The 21618-nt window shown below is 42.1% G+C and overlaps 1 protein-coding gene across 10 annotated transcripts in view; it reads left to right on the forward strand.

The window, feature by feature from the left end:
* Window positions 1–19858, forward strand: part of asxl2 (ASXL transcriptional regulator 2) — a 342366-nt gene extending 322508 nt beyond the window's left edge. For all 10 annotated transcript variants that reach the window (XM_087976921.1, XM_087976916.1, XM_087976950.1 and 7 more), the window contains 3 exons: window positions 7864–7969; window positions 9743–10478; window positions 14992–19858. In XM_087976921.1, coding sequence (XP_087833047.1) covers window positions 7864–7969; window positions 9743–10478; window positions 14992–17547 — 3398 coding nt within the window. In that variant the 3' untranslated portion in view covers window positions 17548–19858. The remainder of the gene's footprint in view (window positions 1–7863; window positions 7970–9742; window positions 10479–14991) is intronic.
* The last annotated feature ends 1760 nt before the right edge of the window (window positions 19859–21618 follow it).

The raw sequence follows: 21618 nt of genomic DNA on the forward strand, positions 1-21618 counted from the left end.
AGCAGTATTTTACTTTTATCTCGGAACTAAGATGGTAAAGTCCAAATATACCCTTTTCAGAAATCTCCACAATTTCACTTTGGAATGAAATAGATATTTAACAAAAAGGAAATGCAGATTTTTTTTCCCAAAACACAAGGTTTCATCACCCAAAGCATTCAGGTATTGGGGTGATGTTCCCACCAAAGTATTGTCACTGCACTCTTTAGTAAGGGGAAAATCCAGCCTTACACCAGTTCCATTTACTTGCTCTTTACAACCACAGTAATTATCTCCATTACTAGCTCAACATTTTGAAATGTTAGGCCATTAGTAATTGAGGTATTCCAATTATTATTTTGCAAAATGTTAATTAATTTTACATGCTTTGCAATTCAGACATTCCCTGAAAGTGTTATAATTTCACTGGTGAAGGCAGCATTGATTCGTGATGACTACATTGGGAAAATAATTTGGAGCATCATTAGTTTTTGGAATTGGGATGGCACAGTGTCTCAGTGGTTAGCACTGCAGCCTCACAGCACCAAGGTCCCAGGTTCAATTCCAGCCTCAGGCAACTATCTGTGTGGAGTTTGCACATTCTCCCTGTGTCTGCGTGGGTTTCCTCCAGGTGCTCCAGTTTCCTCCCATAGTCCAGATGTGCAGGTCAGGTGAATTGGCCATGCTGAATTGCCCGTAGTACTAGGTGAATTAGTCAGAGAGAAATGGGTCTGGGTGGCTTACTCTTTGGAGGGTCAGTGTGAACTGGTTGGGCTGGAAGGCCTGTTTCCATACTGTGGGGAATCTAATCTAGTCTAAACTCTCTTTGCAGTGAGCAGCAAGGATGTGGTCATTGAAATATACTAAAGGCTGAGATGGATAGGTTCTGGTTAACATGTGAGTCAAGATTTATCACGCAGAGGACAGGAAATTAAAGTTAAGGCCATATCAGGCCAGGCGTGACGGAATTGACTTCTTATATTTGTTTATCTATCTGCATAATGTTAAAGGAAACACTCCTAAAGTTCCATATACAGAGGAACCATAGGTTTCAGTGTAATCATGTTCATTACAGGAACAGGAGTTGACCATTCAATTTCTCAGCCATTCACTTAGATCACATTCCTCTGAAGAGTAACCCACCCAGACCCACTCCCCTACATTTACCTCTGACTAATGCACCTAACACTTTCCGATTGTGGGAGAAAACCTACGCAGACATGGGGAGAATTTGTAAACTCCACACAGACAGTCACCTAAGGCGGAAATCGAATCCGGGTCCCAGGCGCTGTGAGACTGTAGTGCTAACCACTGAGCCATCGTGACACTCTAGCTCTATCACTCAGTCCATTCATCTGCCTTTGTTCAATACCCTTTGATAACTTCATTTTATAAAGGTTTTACTGAAAAATTGTAATTAACCCATCATCCTCAGGCTTTCCAGGAAGCGGGTTTGAGCTTTCTCCAATTGTTTGAATGAGGAAATGTTTTCCCATTTTCACTGGTTTCCTTCAAAAGACCAAATAATTTCTATACCACTCCTAATGAATCCAGTAATTGTGTTACACAATTCAAATAGAGCATCTAGAGACTCAAGTTAATCTAATCTCCCATTAGGATGAGGAATTATTGTAGTAGGGATTTGGAGTAGGGTTTTTTCCTTGCATATTGTGATAACATTAGACAGTTAGAAGATAATGTTGCACTGAGTCACCTGTTGCTAGGTCAGTGATGCACATCAGTCAAAGTCTCCAGAATCTATTCCTGGTATTATAATATAAGGTTTTTGTATTCCAACATTTGACACCCTCTTCTTAAATTCTTGCCTCAGCAGTTTTAGGAGCACCGTGTATTCATACAAAATTAATGCGTTTGCATTTAAAGTAAAGTAGTGGAGATGAATTTCAAACAAATCTGTAAAGCCTTTGTCTGTTGATATGTCACAGCCTACTTTCCAGGCCTCATGTTTCAGCTCTGGACTGCTGTGAATTTAAATGAGTGGTTGTAGCTTAAAATGATACAGGCACTGCTTTGTCTGAAGTAAGTGAATATAAGCTGTACTTTACGAATAAAACAATTCTGCAAAGTTGTTTGAATGGTGAATTATTCATCTCCATGCTTACTATAATCAACTCAAAATGCATAGAGACAATTGGGAAGAGTAAAGAGAATCCATTTTTCATAATCGATGTGTTATGAAAAGTGTGATTTATATTTGTATTAATATCACTTGTAGAGTTTGGATTTCTAACTAGTGGCATATTGATGGTTACTTTTATGAACAGTTGAAAAAAAACACCCAGTTAGCGAGTCCTTCCAGAAACAGTGACCTAATCCAGTATGTATCAGGAGGGCAGGTATCTGTGAGTTCCCCAGCATGTTAATGAATGATTGCTAAGGTATTTACAACAGGAAAAGTAAACAATGAAAGGCATCAGTTTGCTTTTAGACTAATCGGGGTTGATTTTAACTTGAAAAAGTCCAGAGTTTGAAAGTTTGAAACCTTCAAGCCAGTTTTGGAGGAAATCTAACTGTGGTCAGAACCAAATATGATATTTCTCCAAGAAAGATGTATAAGACAATTCAGGGAAAGCTCTGTTACTTTTGTGTAAATGTTTAGCTTGTGAAAGTTCTAGACCAGGAATGCTTGGTTAGAAACCGCCAGATTATTAATCAACTTTGAAGAGCTAAGCTTTCTGTTTCACGAGTATTCATGTAAGAAGTTTTAACTGCCTTTACCCAATTCTGCTCTTTGAACTGTAAAGCCAAACCTAATGATTTGAAATAGAGTGGTAAATTATAGAGTCATACAGTTATACAGCACGGAAACAAAGCCTTCAGTCCAAATTGTCCACACAGACCAATCTGACGTAGTTCCATTTGCCAGCACTTGGCCCATATCCCTCCAAACCCTTCCTATTCATGTACCCATTCAGATGTCTTTTAAATGCTGTAATTGTACCAGCCTCCACCACTTCTTCTGGCAGCTCATTCCAGACATGTACCACCCTCTGTGTGAAAAAGATACCCTTCAGGTCCTTTTTAAATCTTTCCCCTCACACCCTAAATGTTTGCATCTCTATTGAACCAGGTTGGCCATGGTTTGATGGTGATCACAGAGTCTGCTAGGGACACAAATAATGCTGGTATGCTATTCTGTTGCTGTTGATGCCCCACAATGTTTTGGGCTGCTCAGTATGTCTTTATATAGAGGTAAATATACTCCACTTAATATTGAGATAGTGCATCACTGCAAAGTAATCGATACCTTCATGGTGAAGAATAAAGTTTTAGCATCACATTACTTTTGTGAATATTATCATGGGCACATGTCTGCAACAGATTGGTTGTGGCAAATGAGGTCAAGAAGGTTCTTTCTGTGTGTTAACTCAACTTGGCACTACTGGGTTTTGCTGTGCAGGTGAAATTCCTCTGTTCTTTGTCCATTATAGCTTCTGCCAATAATGTTCCACATGGTTCACCACCAGTTGAGGGCAATCGATTGTCTCCTTGGCTTTGTTTGACCTGAATCCTAAGAATTCACCACATCCTGAACTAATCTCGCAGACACCCGATCATTCCGTCTCAGTTTGCTTCCCTCTAATGGCCTTATACTGAGGTGAACCAGGATCAATGTCCCCTTTAAAATGTAACCACTCAGCAAACACAGTTTATTTCAAATTGTTTTTCCTTTAAAGTATGTTTCATGATTGTGCATGCAATTAATCCCTCACAGAACAAAGACTGCATACAAAAGTTTAAGACATGCAAAAACCTGCATACAGAATTAGCTGAGTAATAAAAAAGAGTAGCGGTCAATGATATTTTTTTCTGGCTGGAGGAAGGTTTATGGTGGAGTTTCCCAGGGTCAGTAGTGGGACCCTTGTTTTTCTCTACATACATTCATGCTCTGGATCTTGGTGTCCAGGGACAATTTCAAAGTTTGTAAATGACAACAAACTTGAAAGAATTGTAAACTGTGAGGAAGATAGTGTCAAATGTGTAAAGGGATGAACTTTGAAGAACATTGAAAAACAATATAAAATAGAGGGGCAGAGAAACAGATCATTGCACAGACAGTGAAGGTGGCAGGACAGATGGAGAGAGAGTTAATAATGCATACAGTGCTCTCAGCGTTATTAATAGGGTATAGACTAAAGGGCTAGGGGTTGTGGGATGATGTTGAACTTGTACGAGACACTTGTTTGACCTCAGCTGGACAATTGTGTACCATTGTTGACATCACATCATTAGTAAGGTGTGACTGCATTGTAAAGGGTGCAGAAGCAATTTTCCAGAATGTTTCCAGAAATGAGAAACTTCAGTGATGAGGATAGATTGAAGAAATTGAGACTGTTTTCTTTAGAGAGAGGAAGACTGAGAAGATTTGTTACGACGCAGCGGGGAACCCCTCTGTGAATCAAACCAAACACCCTGAAAAGTTCACTTCACCTCATAATCTTTGAAAATGTGAGTGATAGAGAACTCCCAAATTCCACTAGTTTAAGAAAATAACATCAGTTTATTTTTTAACTCTAAAAGTGAACATTAAACAAAAAATACAATTCACAAATCTAAGCCCACCTTTCTCTTAACTGCTTACTGTCTGACTCCAACTCTATAACAATACACTGTTCCAATAAGACATTTATTAAAATTACATTGTTAATCTCAAAACCACATAGTCTCTGTCTTCTTCTGTGTCTTCACTCTTCTGGCTGATGATCTCCCTGGGTCATTGTCTTTCTTTTTGCTGCAAGTATGTTTGGGTGGCACAGTGGCTAAGTGGTTAGCACTGCTGCTGCACAGCACCAGAGACCTGGGTTCGATTCCAGCCACGGGCGCCTGTCTGTGTGGAGTTTGCACGTTCTCTGCGTGGGTTTCCTCCGGGTGCTCCGGTTTCCTCCCACAGTCCAAAGATGTACAGGTTACGTGAATTGGCCATGCTAAATTGCCCAGAGTGTTAGGTGCATTAGTCAGAGGTAAATACAGGGTATGGGAATGGATTTGGGTGGGTTACTCTTCAGAGGATCAGTGTGGACTTGTTGGGCTGGAGGGCATGTTTCCACACTGTAGGGAATCTAATCTCAAAAAAAATGACAAGGTACCTTTGATAATGAGTATTTTCTAATTTCTTTGAAAGCAAGATGTTAGATTGGCAGTTAGATCTCCAACAGTTTCTCTCTCTATGGCAGCTACTCTCTGTTGAAGAGTGTGGTGCTAGAAAAGCAGCATCCGAGGAGCAGGAGAGTCAACATTTCGAGCATAAGTTCTTCATCAGGAATGAGGAGGTGGCTCAAGGAGGCTGAGAGATAAATGGTAGAGGGGTGGAGGAGATGTGCTGGAGGACGTCATGGACTACATACATTCGGGACACCACCCATGCCCTCCGCCTCCTCCATGACTATCATTTCCCCGACCCCCAATACCTCATCTTCACCATGTACATCCAGTCCCTGTACACATCCATCCGCCACGATAAAGGCCTCCAAGCCCTCCATTTCTTCCGACCCAACCAGTACACTTCCACCGACACTCTAATTTGATTGGCTGAACTGGTCTTCACCCTCAACAATTTCTCCTTCGAATCCTCCTTCTTCCTCCAGCCAAAAGGGGTAACCATGGGTACCCGCATGTGCCCCAGCAATGCCTGTCTCTTTGTCGGGGACGTGGAACAGTCCATCTTCCACAGCTACCATACCCTACCTTTTCCTCCGCTATATCAATGACTGTATCAGCGCCACTCTGTGCTCCCACGAGGAGGTTGAACAGTTCATCAACTTCATGAACACCTTCTACCCCGATCTCAAGTTCACCTAGACCATCTCGGACACCTTCCTCCATCGCCAAACCTTACCACCCAACGCCCGGAGGAGGAACACCTCAATTTCCACCTCAAGACCCTCCAACCATACGGGATCAATGTGAATTTCACCAATTTCCTCATTTCCCTTCCCCCCCGCCCCCCCCCACCCCCCACCTTATCCCAGATCCAACCTTCCAACTTGGCACCGGTCTCTTGAACTGCCCTACCTGTCCATCTTTCTTCCCACTTATCCGCTCCACCCTCCTCTCTGACCAATCACCATCATCCCCACATCCATCCACCTACCACACTCTCAGCTACCTTCCCCCCCCCCAGCCCCACCCCCCTCCCATTTACCTCTCAGCCCCCTTGGGCCACCCCCTCCTTCCTGATGAAGGGCTTTTGCCTGAAACGTCGATTCTCCTGCTCCTCAGAGGCTGTCAGACTGGCTGTGCTTTTCCAGCACCACTCTCTCGACTCTGATCCCCAGCATCTGCACTCCTCATTTTCTCCTCGGCAGTTACTCCTTGACCAATTTCAAAATGCTGGCATGTTTTTATACCTCCATGACACATTAAATTCTTATAATTTGATCGATTTCCAGATGTCAAAACAATAAATTCAAAATCGATTGGATTGGCATAATTTAAATTGAATGGTTAAATTTGACTTGTTGTCAGAGCAACAACCAAACCCCAGGTATCCATTTCAGATCCAAATGTTACATATGTTCAATTTTCCAGTAAAGTCTGGGGCTGCCATCTAGTCATCTCACAGAGATGCTTCTAATCTCTCCGTGCAGAGCAGCATTGTCTCTCTCTTAAAGGTATAGTACATGCCTTCAACTTCATAACAGATTTACTAGAAAGTCTCAAAGTCGTGAGTAGCTGGCCAGAGTAGATAGTTCACTAGATGGAAGCTGTTCCCAATTGTAAAAAGAAGAAAGAATGAGATGGTGTAGATTTAAAGTGGTATGCAAATGAGGGGAGAGTGATATGAGAGAAACTTTGATCGCACAGTGGGTTATTGAGGTACGGAATGCTCTGCCTGCGAATGTGGTGGAAGCAGGCTCAGTGAACTATTCAGATGGTATTGGATAATTATTTATTTGGAAATGGTGTGCAAGGATATGGGATTAGGCAGGAGATTAGTGCTTGGCGATTGAACCAATACAGGCACAACGGGTTAAATGACCTCTTTCTGCATTTGTAAGGATTCTGTGACATTAAAGAAGCAGTTTACTTTTTATAATAAGCATGTAACCCAAATGGTTATTTTGCTATTGGCAGCACATAAATAATGAATTTATGAAACCCCTAGTGCATTTGGATTTGAATCACAGTAAGGGGATGGTGTTGGAGAACAGATGAGAATTTGATTTATGGTGTGTTTTAAGATCTTTCAAATTGTGTTCTACACTTAGATAGCATTGTTTTTTAATTACCTTGCTTGTGTAATAAACTTCTGTTTTATTGTTAACGAAAATCTGAGTGTATCATTGTTTGTGAGTGACCATCACTTTTAACACAAAAGAAGTATGATCTATCAACCCAGCTTTCAGTCTGGGATCTGAGGCAGTATTATCAGCTGGGGTCATATCAGCTGAAGAAATATCTTGATTTTATGGTGTTTTATTTTCTAACCATAAATTATGGTCCTTGTTCAGCAGCCAAACACTTGCTGAAATCATCTTTCAGTGACATAGAATGTTTTGCTTCACTCGACATGTGCTGGAACTGCACTGATTTCTGATATTAATATTTCCCCTCAGCTTTGAACTCCCAAATGAGAATATAAACACCTGTATTCTTTGGAAATCCAATTTTAGATTCTAGTCAGCCAGCAATCATTATCGTCGATTGAATCAGTTTTGGCTGTTCTAAGTTCAAAGTTTGTTATTTGAAGAAAATTTTGTCCAAAATGTATATCTATTTTGAAAGCATCTATTTGATAGGATAGATTAGAAATTGGTACAGCCAAGGGAATTAGGCCATCTGAGGCTGTGTTTTATTAATATTCATACCATCTCACTTACAGCATAATTCATCAGCTGTAACTTCCTACATGTTTATCAACAGGAGAGTTCACTCCAGAAATGCAGCTGAGAATACGACAAGAGATAGAAAAAGAAAAGAAGGTGGAACATTGGAAGGAAAGCTTTTTCGAGAATTACTATGGCCAAAAGTAAGCAATCACATCATATTTCAATCACTGTTTTGCCTCTTATTCTACTATCTCATTTTTTTGGGGTGATATTTGAATGAAGGGTTATGTTGACAGGGCAGGTAAGTGGAGCTGAGGTCACAAAAGGATCAGTCATGATTCTATTGAATGGCAGAATGGGGTTAAGGGGCCAGATGGCCTACTCCTGGTCCTGGTCCTTGTAGTATTTAATTTAGAGCAAAAGATTCCTGTTCAGTCATTCATTGGTGGGATATTCAACAATGAAAATGTTATCTAAGATTACAAAGGGGTCTTGATTAATTGGGTCAGTGGGCTGAGGAGAGGCTGATGGTGTTTAATTTGGATAAATGTTTTGCATATTGGTAAAACAAACAAGGGCAAGGCATATTAGAGTTAATCGTAAAGCCTGGGTATTGTTGTTAACAGAGAGAGACCTAGGGCATGAGGTACATAGTTCTTTGAAAGTAGCATCACAGGTGGATAGGGTGGTTAAGAAGGTGTTTAATATTAATCTGTCTATTGAGTATAGGAATTGGGATGTCATGTTGAAGTTGTACAGGACATTGGTGAGGCCACTTTTGCAATACTGTGTACAGTTCTGGTTGCCCTGCTAATAGGAAGGATATTATTAATTTGGAGAGGGTTCAGAAAGGATTCGCCAGGATTTTACAGGAACAGAAGGATTTGAGTTATAAGGTAGGAGAGGCTGAATAGGCTGGGAATTATTTCACTGGAGTGTAGAAAGTTGAGGGGTTACCTTCAATAAGGTTTCTAAAATCAAGAGGGGCATAGGTAAGGTGAACAGCATGGGTCTTTTCTCTAGATGGATGAGTTGAAAACTAAGGGACCTATTTTTAAGGTGAGAGGGGAAAGATTTAAAAGGGACCTGAGGGACAACTTTTCACATAGGGTCATTCAGATGTGGAGTGAACTTCCAGAGGAAGGGGTAGATGGAGGTACAGTTATGACATTTAAAAGACATTTGGATAAGGTACATGAATAAAAAAGGTTTAGAGGGATATAGGCCAAACACAGGCAGGTCAGACTAGTTTATTTTGGGAAACTTGGTCAGCGTGGACTAGTTGGACTGAAGGGTCTGTTTCCATGCTGTATGTCTGTATGACTCTATTGATAGTGCTGTTGTACAGCAGATACCTGTTTGAGGTAGCAGTATAAGCCAGAGTTTTAGCTAAAGTATCTTGTTTAATAAAGAAGAGACATTTTGTAAATAGAAAGGCAAAATAAAAGCTGTATTTAATATAGTCATGAGTAATTAACTAAACTTTTCTTTTGCATTATGTAGAACAGTTGTAGCTGCCGTTTTCTCTCTTGCCAGCTATAAATATGTCCTGCAGCCAGCAAAATTTATAGGGATCTAATCTCCATGGAGAGTATGAAAGAAAAAATAGATTTTTTGAATCAATGAGGAAAGATAATTGATCAGTATGCTAACACTTCTGCGGCTGTGGGCATGTAGGGACTACATCCTTTGAAAAATACATTTGATTGACAATGTATGCAAAAATATCAAATTAGTTATTTGATACTAATTATTGTTCCACAGTTGTCCACTTTACTGACAAGATTACTACTGGCATTAAATTGAGACAAGTCTAATCTAGAGGTGTTTATGATCAATTTTTATTTTTTTAAAAATTGAAGTTTAGTTGTTTTATGCACAGGCATGAAATTATTGAACACAAGTTTAAAAGGTCCTTTAAAATTTTTAAATGTTTCTGACACTATTTTGTAAATAACTTGAACATTTTGCAGTTCTGGCATAAGTCTGGAAGACTCCGAAAAGCTGACTTCAATGTCGAATAATGTTGAGGATCATCAACATCTTCCAACCAAACATCCTCCTCTCCAATCAGCCACAGACGAAAATTCAGTCAAGGCAGAGACACCAGCTGAACTAAAAGGAGAAGCTGACATCAAAGCACTAACCAAAGAAGAAGGCATGCTCATAGTGGAAGACAAGGGTGAAGCAATAGAGACATCTCCAATCTCTTCCAAACAGTCTGGCAGCAAATCATCTCCAACTATTAAAACCCATGAAGATGATAAACCTCTGGAGATTAGTACTCTGTCTGAGAAGAAGGCAGATCCTGACCTGACTCCTTCAATGCTGCAGCAAGATAATCAAACTCCAAAAGTCAGCTCTGTTGTTTCCCAAGAGGGTAAAGCCTTGGTATCCACGGTGAAATTAGACCAAAACCAGTCCAAGTTGCAGAGTTCAGAAACATCTGAAAATAAAAAGCCTGAGGCTGTTGATTCACTGGAAAGCAAGATCCCTGAATCTTCCAAGAAAGAGCAAGTTCTCAAATCTACTGAAGAAATGGAAGCTATTGCAGAGGGTCTTAAAAGGAAGTCTACCAGTGAAGAAGAGTCTCTGCTCAATCCTGAGAAAAGGCCCCGCATTGTGGACCACCAGTTATTTCGGACCCCACCTAAGGACTTTCCCAAAGACAAAGATGAGCCACGTGAACTCAAAGTCCCACCTCTTAAGGTACTTGATATCTTGCTGCTTACCTAATCCAGGTTTCATTCTAGGTGTGACCGACAATGGCTGGGATTCTGTTGGGTCGATGGGTACTATCAGCCATCTGTCAAAGAACCAATGAGGAACTATTCTGTGCACAGGCTTAATGTGGCCATCATCAGTCCTTCAGCACAATTAGGGTCCTTGGTGACTGACATCTGCTCAGATCCATTCAGAGCTGCCAGCTCCTTCAGGTATCAGGTCCCTGCTTCAGACACAGACTGCCTGACAGGAATAGACTGACATTCCTACCTTGCTCATCTGCAGGGGAGTTGTTCATTTAACCCCTGAGCTGCCAGTAAATTGGAGTGGGTTCAGGGATAATAGCTGAAAAATGTGGTGCTGGAAAAACACAGCAGGCCAGGCAGCATCTGAGGAGTAGGAGAATCGACGTTTCGGGCATAACCCCTTATTCAGGAATCATGCCCGTCCAAAACTTTGATTCCCCTGCTCCTCGGATGCTGCTTGGCCTGCTGTGTTTTTCCAGCACCACATTTTTCAACTCTGGTCTCCAGCATCTGCAGTCCTCATTTTCCTCTCAGGGATAATAGCTGTCAATAATGCAATTGGCAGCACGGTGGCTCAGTGGTTAGCACTGCTGCCTCACAGCATCAGGAAGCCCAGTTCAATTCCCACCTCAGGCGACTGTCTGTGTGGAGTTTGCACATTCTCCCCGTGTCTGCATGGGTTTCCGCCGGGTGCTCCAGTTTCCTCCCATAGTCCAAAGATGTGCAGGTCAGGTGAATTGGCCATGCTAAATTGCCCGTAGTGTTAGGTGTGTTAATCAGGGGTAAATATAGGGTAGGGGAATGGGGCTAGGTGGGTTACTCTTTGGAGGGTTGGTGTGGACTTGTTGGGCCGAAGGGCCTGTTTCCACTCTGTAGACAATTTAACCTAATCTGATACCAGCTCCCCACCCTACATCAGCAGCTGGAATGCCCACACTGGCCCTCCACTTAATGGGAGAGGATTGTCCATTGCCAGGCCTGGTGCAGTGGCCCTCCCATGATAAAGTGGTGATACCAGCATGTTTCCTTGTTTCCCACTACATCAGGACTGCATTCAGTCCAGGCCACTGTTAGAGAGAGAGAGAGAGAGACTCTTGGTCTGCGTAATGTCACTTAAACTGTGGTTTCATTTGGAAAAAATATATTTCTTGATGAGTCTGACTTTGATGTTAGGACATAATGATTAAAAGGAGATGGTGAAACTGTAATATATGGAAATATTAATACCGGAAAGAAAATTTGTGTGGAAAAATAGAATGATTGATTTATTGTCATGTGACTGAAGTACAGTGCAAAGCTTTGTTTACAAGCAGTACAGGCTGATCACAGTGAGCAGGGATGGACGGATTACAATGAGTTAGACAGAGGCATGCAGGTTACATAGCACAGGGCATACGCTAGACACGATCAGTGTTAGATCGGTATTATTTGAGGCTAGAGAGTCCATTTATCAGCCTAATAACAGCAGGGAGAAAGTTATTCCTGAACCTGCTGGTGCATGTGTCCAGGTTTCTGTGTCTTCTGCCTGATGAAGGAGGTTGTAGGAGATCATTACCGAGTTGGGAGGGGTCTTTGATGATGTTGGCAGCCTTTCTGCAGCAGTGAGCCGTGTAAATGGAGTCCATGGATGGGAGGTTGGCTTCAGTGATGGTCTGGGCTGTGCACACAACCCTCCATAGTCTCCTATGGTCCTTGGCAGAGCAGTTGCCGTACCAGGCTGTTATGCACCTGGACAGTATGGTGCATCTGTAAAAGTTGGTGAGAGACCTTACCAACATGCCACATTTCCTGAGGAAGAAGAGGTGTTGTTGAGCCTTCTTGACCATTGTATCTATGTGGGATGTCCAAGACAGATTGTCGGTTATCGTCACTCTGAGAATCTTGATGCTGTCCTCCCTCTCAACCTCAGCTTCATTGATATAGATCAGGGAGTGTTCTCCTTCTTTCTTCCTGAAGTCAATGATCAGTTCTTTAGTTTTGCTGGCCTTGAGAGAGAGGTTGTTCTCAGTGTACCATGTCACCAAGCCCTCTATCTCCTTTCTGTATTCTGACTTGTCGGTGTTAGATATCCCCCCTGCCATGGTGATACCATCAGCAAACTTGTAGACGGTGTTCATTTGGAATTTGGCAACACGTGGTGAGTGTACAGGGAGTACAGTAGGGGACTGAGGATGCATCCTTGGGGGGAGCTCCAGTGTTGAGGTTTATCGTGGAGGAGGTGCAGTTGTCTATCTTCACTGATTGCGGAGTGTGGGTCAGGAAGCTGAGGATCAAGGTGCAGAGGGCAGAGCCGAGACCCAGGTCATGGAGTTTTGAGATTAGTCTGGAGGGGAGAATGGTATTGAAGGCGGAGCTGTAATTGATGAGCAGGAATCTGATATGGGTGTCCATGTTGTGCAGATGTTCCAGGGATTAGTGCAGGCCAAGAACATGGAGTCCACTGTGGAGCTGTTATGTCAGTAGGCAAATTGTAGTGGATCGAGGCAGGCCGGGAGACTGGAGCTGATGTGGGTCATGACCAGCCTCTTGAAGCACTTCATGATTATGGAGGTCAGAGCCACTGGGTGCGAGTCACTACGGCACATTACATGTGCTTTCTCAGGTACTGGGACAATCATGGTCCTCTTGAAGCAGGTGGTTTGTAGGAGGGAGAGGTTGAAGTTATTGGCAGTTCGTCAGCACAGGATCTGAGTGCTTGGCCAGGGACGCTGTCTGGGCCAGTTGCTTTCCTTGGGTTGTCTCTCAGGAAGATCGATCTGATGTCTGCAGCGGTGACCGAGGGAAGAGGTGCCCCGGGGCTCTCTGGGTAGGCATCACTGTGCCACTGGCATTCTGCTCGAACTGAGCATTGAACGCATCAAAGAGGGATGTGGGTTTTTTTTTAGATTACTTACAGTGTGGAAACAGGCCCTTCGGCCCAACAAGTCCACACCGACCCGCCGAAATGCAACCCACCCATTCCCCTACATTTATCCCTTTTACCTAACACTACGGGCAATTTAACATGGCTAATTCACCTGACCTGCACATCTCTGGACTGTGGGAGGAAACCGGAGCACCCGGAGGAAACCCACGCAGACACGGGGAGAATGTGCAAACTCCACACAGTCAGTCGCCTGAGTCGGGAATTGAACCCGGGTCTCTGGCGCTGTGAGGCAGCAGTGCTAACCACTGTGCCACCGTGCCGCCCACGGTGCTCTGCTTCATTTTATATCCGAGAATGTTGTTTAGACCTTGTACCAAGCAGTGGATGTCTGTTTGATGGGTTTGGACCTCTAACTTGGTCCGGTATTGCCTTTTGATATCCCTGATGGCTTTGGTGCAACTTAGAAATAGATCATTCTGTCTGTGTTACCTGTACTGGGTTTTCTGAAAATCTCATCCAATTTGCCCCACATACCTGTTGTTGCACCAATGCACAGTAAGCCTTCTTTTCCAATATGTATCCAGTTTTCTCTTGGAAGTTATTGTTAAACTTGCTGCCACAGCACGCTATGGATCTAAACAACTCACTGTGTGAAACTCCCTCAGATTTGGCTTCTTGACCTTGCTTTTCTACTCTGCATCTCTAATTATAAAGCCATGAATGGAAAGGTACTGCAATGTCACATTATAATTAGTTTCACAGAGACAAATAAACTCAGAGCCTCTCTAATTTCCTACTTTGCATGTTATGAGAGGTCAATCAGGAACTATGTACTTTCACTTTGGTTCGGAGTTTCAGTGAAGGACTTTGGTTGAAGAGACCATGTACAAGTTTAACACCAGTTAAAATCCAGGCAGCAGAATTTTATGTTTGACTAGCCGGTGTGTGGTCACAGGAGGCCAGGCTGTGTGGGGTTCTCCCATTGGAAAGGAGCCCCCCTATGAAGAAGGCAGCCTCCGTCACTTTTCCAGTCAAGGCCTGATGCCACCCTGCCACACCGACCTCGAACATACTGCACGGCAGGAAGTGGCCACTTAAGAGCATCGATTGCCGTAAGGGCGGGTGGGCTGTCTTGGGGCTTGCCTGTTGCTTGGTAAATCAAGGAAGACAGGCATCAGGAAGGGCACCCACTGAGATTTACAAAGCCCTTGAAATACCCACTGGAGACTGTGGAATTCTGCTCATTGTTCCTGCCTGTAATTAGCATCAGGGTAGACAGGCAGGAGGCTGGAAGAACACAGCAAGCCAGGCAGCATCAGGAGGTAGAGAAGTGGACATTTCGGGTGTAACCCTTTTTCAGACTTGACCCCCACCCACCGCCTTTATCTGCAGCTCCCGTTACACCCACCCCCAGTCCTGAAGAAGGGTTACACCTAAAACATTGACTTCACCACCTCCTGAAGCTGCGTAGCTTGCTGTGTTGCCCCAGCTTCCTGCTTGTCTATCTTAGATTCCAGCATCTACAGTTCTTTTGTCTGTAATTAGCATAAAGCTCAATATACATTTGATCGTTGTTTTAATTCTCTTTCTTTTAAATTCCTTCTAGATTCCAGTCTCAAGAATCAGACCTGTGCCCACCCAATCTAGTCAGGTCTCTCCAAGGGCCACTTTCCCACAGCTCGTCATTAGTCCTGGGAGAACTGGAGCCAGGACTCTTGCGGACATCAAAGCTAAAGCTCAACTTGCCAAGGCACAGCGGGCACAGCGGGCAGCAGCTGCAGGTGGAACAGTTCCAGGTCCAGGTCCAGGGGGAGGGAGTGGAGGGGGTGGAGGGACTGCAGTCACTAGAACCTCAGGACAGGGGAACACATTGGATATGGACAGAACTGGAGGCAGGAGAGGTGTTGGAGGGTCCTTGTTTGATAATTCAGGACAACAATGTAGAACATGTCCAGAGGCTTCAAGTACGGTCCCAACCCGTATGGATCCGAGAACACAATTACAGCAAGCCCCCATGGCGCAGTCCTTACCTGCAATTAGCAATGCAGACCCCAGCAAATCTTCAACCACAATGACAACACCAGCATTAACATTATCATCGAATGCACATATACTACCGTCTGTGACTTCACTGTCATCCTCACAGACCTGTCCAGTGACCACAAACAGTACGGCAACAAAAGCCACTCCCGCTCCATTGCAGACAGAAACTACAACCCAGAATCGCAGTACAGCCTTGACAGTGGTTTTGAAACCTGGACTTGTTTTCAGAGATTCTGCGTATGCAAAGGCAGCAACTCAAAGCTCAGGAAATTTTCCCGTGCACAATCTCGCCGGTGAAGTGAGTACTCAGCCTTTGACAGACTCTAATGTTAGAGCGCTGGATGTAGACAGAAAGCTGCCTGCTGAGACTCAGCTGCCCTCCCCTTCACAGAGGGGCCAGCAGGTTCCAGCTTCTGCCACTGTCTTGGTCACAGCAGCTAGTTCTACTTCTGTGGCAGCTGGAGATAAAGCTGGCACTACAGAAGCAGCCTCGCCAGTGTCTAAGGCAATGACATATGTAGAAAGTCCTGTAACTACACCTGCTATATCTACACCTTTACTTTGCACTTCACCTGATGTACCTAGCCTTAAAGCACCAGGACCAGGAACCATGCCAAAAATGAGTTCCTCCATCCCTGCAAATAATCCATTGGTTACTCAGTTACTGCAGGGGAAGGAAGTGCCGCTAGAGCAATTCCTGCCGAAGCCTCTAACCAAAGCAGAGATGAAGCATGTGTATCAGTTTCCGAAAACTTCACTTGATGAGAAAGTAAAGCCATCACCTGATGGCACCCTGGTAGTATCAGTGACTATGGCAAGTGCCACCACTGTGATTCAGGACTCTGGTGAGGTACCTACTGACCTAATCAAAGGAAGACAATCTCAGGCAGTACCAGAGCAAGTTGTTGGATCGATTGATCAGCAGAGACAGCAGGAGCTGTTTGAGCAGGCTGCAAAACAGAGTTCTACCAGTGACAAACAGCAGAGCAAAGCCACTGATCCAGGCTGCACTCAGTCAGAAACACTCAGCAGCAGAATCTCAGAGAGGACACTGCCAGCTAGACTGAGTAATGTGCAGAGTCAAACCTTAGTTCCAGTGTCTTTACAGCATGATGGCAACCATTCAGTTTTTCCTTCCACAGGGGCTTTAGTTGGTCAAAGATCGAGGTTTGGTTTGATGGGGACAAAGTCTGCCCTTAAGCCAGCTGTATCTGGTCACTACCTTCTGAACACAGCGACATATGGAAGAGGTTCAGAGAGCTGGAAGAGAGCCCATGTTCAGAGTACTGACGCTCATTTTGGTATAAATGGCCTGGTGGAGACATCTGACGATATTAAGGAGGACAGGGCAAAACAAATGGATGGTAGTATTCAGGTAGCGTCAGAAGCAATAAACAGTTCAGTGTCCTGTCACCCCCCGCCTGCATTAATTAAAGCAGATCAAGACTCCACCCAGATGGGTGACAACATTGCCTGCCCACGAGTAGATCATTTGTCCAGTGGATATTTGAAAGTGGAAGCACCCACACATGAATATAAACACACTGGAAAGGAGAACACTCCTGTACTGACTCCTGCACAAATGGCTGGTATATCTGTAACTAAAGAATTCTATCAGGGACTCCAGTCAAATTTAGCCCATGTTGGCGCTAGCAAGTTAATGCAGAGCCACCAAGACCCTTACAGGATATCCAGCGTATCTGTAGGATTTCAACAGCCACCCCAGCACCACCAGAAGCTTCCCCCTTCAGGAAACCGGGCAAGTTCCCAGTTTGCATTTAAACCTGTTCAGAGTAGCAGTATCAATGTTCCTTCTGTTTCATCTGTAAACCATTGCTCCACGGTGACAGGAATGTCTGTGTACAGCCAAGTCTCAAATAACTCTGGAAATATGGTGTCATTCTCCGTTACTGTGACAACACTTCCTGCTGGTCAGTCAATAAGTACAAGCAGTCAATCTGCCCAAACGTTTCCTGAGGGTGGCAGCATGGAGGACTCACCTTCTCAATGTTATTGCAGGCTAAAAGCCATGATCATGTGTAAAGGATGCGGGGCATTTTGTCACGATGACTGCATTGGACCATCTAAATTATGTGTTTCTTGCCTGGTGGTACGATAAATAAACCTGGTTTCTTTCATTAGAAAGAAATTTATCTGGATTGGTATATGCCATGCACAAGAGAAATATTCAATCAGGAAAAATCGTATCTCAAATTTATTAACAATGGCACCTTTCTCTCGGCTTCTTTGGCTGGTATGTGATAAATGAGACAGAGTTTGCACTAAAGATCATGCTTAGATTGTATTCTATTTTTATTCAAACAAAATTTTGAACAGAAGCAACCAGGGTAACAAATGAAAACTTGCTTGATATATTATTTAAATACCTGATCATATGAACAGGACCCCCTTGTATTTTAGCCTTTTCTCCCTCACCATCCCTGGGCCTTTAATACATTGACGTGAAAAAGCAAATGTGAAATTTGCACAGCTAGTGAACAATGCATTTACTGAGCTAATTTCTTCACCTCAAAACAACATTGATGAGTATAAGTTATCCAGGCTGGGCAGTGAACTTGCAGTTTTTCACAGTGAGTACCTGTTTAGTTAGAATCAAAACTCTTAAATCCCAAAGCTGACATTTCTTGTTCATTACTACACTTGTGTTTGAATCGGAGAGATTGGCAAATGTTAAGAGTACAGGTAATGCAGCTGTAATATCAACAAACTAAATACAGTCAGGATAAGAGTCTGTAGACTTTGTGATGACCTATAGAGCATGTGCTGACATTAAGTTACTGCAGAAAGAACTGCATTGAATTTTAATAAAACTCCACCAATCTGCTGGATCAAGCAGTAATTGAATACAAAATATTAGTCATCAGATTGTATTTGAAGATCAGAAAACAAACTAATAGAGTATAACTAAGAAGGGGCAACTTTGCAAAAGGTTTATATCATTAAAATTGTCACAGTATGAACATATGAAAAACCCACCTTGATTGCATTGTATGTTTTCTGACAGTATTTCTGAACTGTTTTGATATCTCACTAGAAGGAACAATGAGGAAACAATAATAGGATTTTAATCTGTTCCACTTCCAGGAATAGTCATAGGATAAATGGCTGAGGAATTTCCATGTTATCAGTTTCATATTTCATGAATATATTTTAAAAATGTATTAAAAGAATTGTCCCAGCTGTCTCCTTTTGTCAGAGAAAAATCTTTCCTTAATGAAAATTTGTTGATCAAAACTGTAGAATAGCATTCTAGAACAGCTCAGTGTCTGTGAAATGATAAAGAAAAGCTTTTAGATCAACACTTAGTACTTAAAGATACCTCAGTTTTTTGATGAGGGCATAATGCTGACACACAAATCAGGAATAAACACCGTTACTTAAATTCAAAGTTCTAATGTAATGATGTTCACTAATCTATTGCTTACACCAGAAGTCAGCAATGTTCCTCTTACTGTAAGAGGTGAGCGCAGTGCAGCCTAGTAACTGATTGTTACAATTGCCTATGACTTTCAGTAGATTTTAGGCAGTGTCTATGATTTTCGGAACATGCGACAGTAAGATTGAAAGGTTACAGACAGCTTTTGCAGTCGACGTTCTTGAAGGGGCCAACAAAATAACCTGATTTGTTGATAATGGCAGGATTTTTTTTCCTAATCTCCCTTTTAATATTGTTAAAAGCATCAAAGTCCAGCATACCATAATTGTCGTTTGACACATGACAATAGCTTTACCAAGTTTTGTTTAATTTATGTCAGTTTGGATTTTAACAGGGTTGTAAATCTTCCCACTGCTTCTAGTTGTCTTTGAAGACATTAATATTCTGCCTTTTGATGCAAATTTTGGAGAATTTATTGAGTAAATAGTAGAAAAATGTCAAAATAAATTAGGCCTATGTATAGTTTTTAAAATAAAACTGTTTTTCACAAATACCAATATAGAAATCACTATTTTTAAAAATAAATAAAGGATTTTTAAAGAATTTAAAAGATAAAGAACATTTCTTTTACTTTATATTGGTTGCACGTCATGTTTCGTGTTCAAATCAAATGTGGCAAAATATTTAATATTTTTCTCCCAATAGTAATAATCTAAATAAAATAACCCAATGACAGTTGTAATAAAGTTGCATGGTCAGTAAAATTGAAAATACTCAATACTTAAAACTGCATCAGTAAATGGTCCATGTTGTCATTAGAGGCAATTGGAAATATTGCCACATTATGCCACTTGTAAAGAACATAGAATCTTTATTTCTGGTATCGTCTTTCTTGTTACAGATTATATTTTTATCTCAAAAAATTTTAAAAGGCTGTTCTTATAATGGAGAGTGTACATTTGAAATATAACTCCTGTATGAAATGTATTTTATCACCAGAACAACAGCAAATAAAGATAGCTGTTATATCCTTTGTGTTTGTAATCATGAGAATGTGGTTTGAAACACCATATTGATGAATTGTATTGGTCAGCCACTGGGCTATCAGTGAGATCTTCCTTCAGGACTGGAGGTGAATTCTGGATCACTGATATTTATTCTTCTCCACAGATTAATCTATTATAAATATTAACGGGTTAAGTTCATCTTGGGTGGAGTGTAGATAAGATGATAATTTCAAAAAGTCATTCGCATAAGGAGGTCATGTTTGATGGACAATATAACTATCTGCTGTTACACATACACAATGCTTTCAATGACAAAATCTTGTACAGTTGTAAATAGTGGATTCTACATATTAATTTTCCCGCTTACATCATAATTTCATTTGGTATCACAAATTCATTTAGCTGAGAACAACAAAATATAAGTGGGACATGTTAAAATTAAATTATATTCTTTAAAGTACAAATATTTCTTAGACTGTAATTATACATCTTTAAAGTCCTATTTCGAAATCTAATTAGTCTCTTTTGTCACACATAAAGTCTAACAAATATTAATTCTGAAATCTACTGATAAATATTTTCCAAACTAGCCTTTCCAAAGTAAACAAATTAATCTGTTGCATAGATTGTATTTGTTTGTCACTGACCACAGAACACTTTAAATGTTTTTCAGAAAGTCACTAAATGATTTCTAATAGTTTTTGAATGGCCTTCAGCCCCAGTGCTCCTTATGTAACTTGGGTCAGTGAGATTCACACCAGTTATACTGCAGCATGCTGCTATTGTAAAATACATTAACTATATATGAATAGAAACACTCACAGTAACATATTCACACATACAATCACTTGGTCATAGGTACTCATGCAGGCTTCCTGACATGAAGAATACGATCTGGACAAATAGGAAACCTTTCCTTCCATTTGTGAGTGGATAGTCTCTGACCAAAGGAACCAAACCATACAGGTGAAAAGGAGATCAGCTGGGATTTGCTAGCAGAGGCATGGATGACACAGATGCTACATACTCATCCAGGACAAGGACAGCAGCAGGTACAGTTTGACACAAGCTGCAAGTTATTTGCAAAGTCACATTTCAACTCATTTATGTAGTTTCATAGCTGAAAATGTGTTGCTGGAGAAGCGCAGCAGGTCAGGCAGCATCCAAGGAACAGGAGAATCGACGTTTCGGGCACAAGCCCTTCTTCAGGGCATAAGCCTCTCTCATTCCTGAAGAAGGGCTCATGCCCGAAACGTCGATTCTCCTGTTCCCTGGATGCTGCCTGACCTGCTGCGCTTCTCCAGCAACACATTTTCAGCTCTGATCTCCAGCATCTGCAGACCCCACTTTCTCCTATGTAGTTTCATAGAACAGCAGAACATTTGTTGCACCTTTCCCTCATTGGCCTGTCTACCTTTCAAGTTTTGGAGCAGTACACCTTTTTGTGTGATGAAGGGCTGGTGGATTTCCCTGTTTTCTTAGTTCTTCCCCAGTGACACTGTACACATTCTATAAGCACATGCCAAATATTTTGAAATGCAGTGTTCTATCCAAGAGGTTAGTGTTCATTTCCCTTTCATAAATGCATAAATCAGTTTGTTTCTGGAGATAGTTCTAGTGGGGGAATATCACATGATATCTATGTCTGAGCTATATGAAGATGTGCAGACCAGTGGGTTCCTGTGCTATCTTCAATATACCTCAAAAAAATCTAAAGCCTCAGTATCAGTGGGATTGATGGAACAGGTAAAAAACGCTGTCCTCGCCAGTGAGCCCCACATTCCAT

The sequence above is a fragment of the Chiloscyllium plagiosum genome, unplaced genomic scaffold (genome assembly GCF_037043375.1).
Source record: "Chiloscyllium plagiosum isolate Xiang-an unplaced genomic scaffold, Cpla_swu_hap1 HiC_scaffold_3, whole genome shotgun sequence".
Lineage (NCBI taxonomy): Eukaryota > Metazoa > Chordata > Chondrichthyes > Orectolobiformes > Hemiscylliidae > Chiloscyllium > Chiloscyllium plagiosum.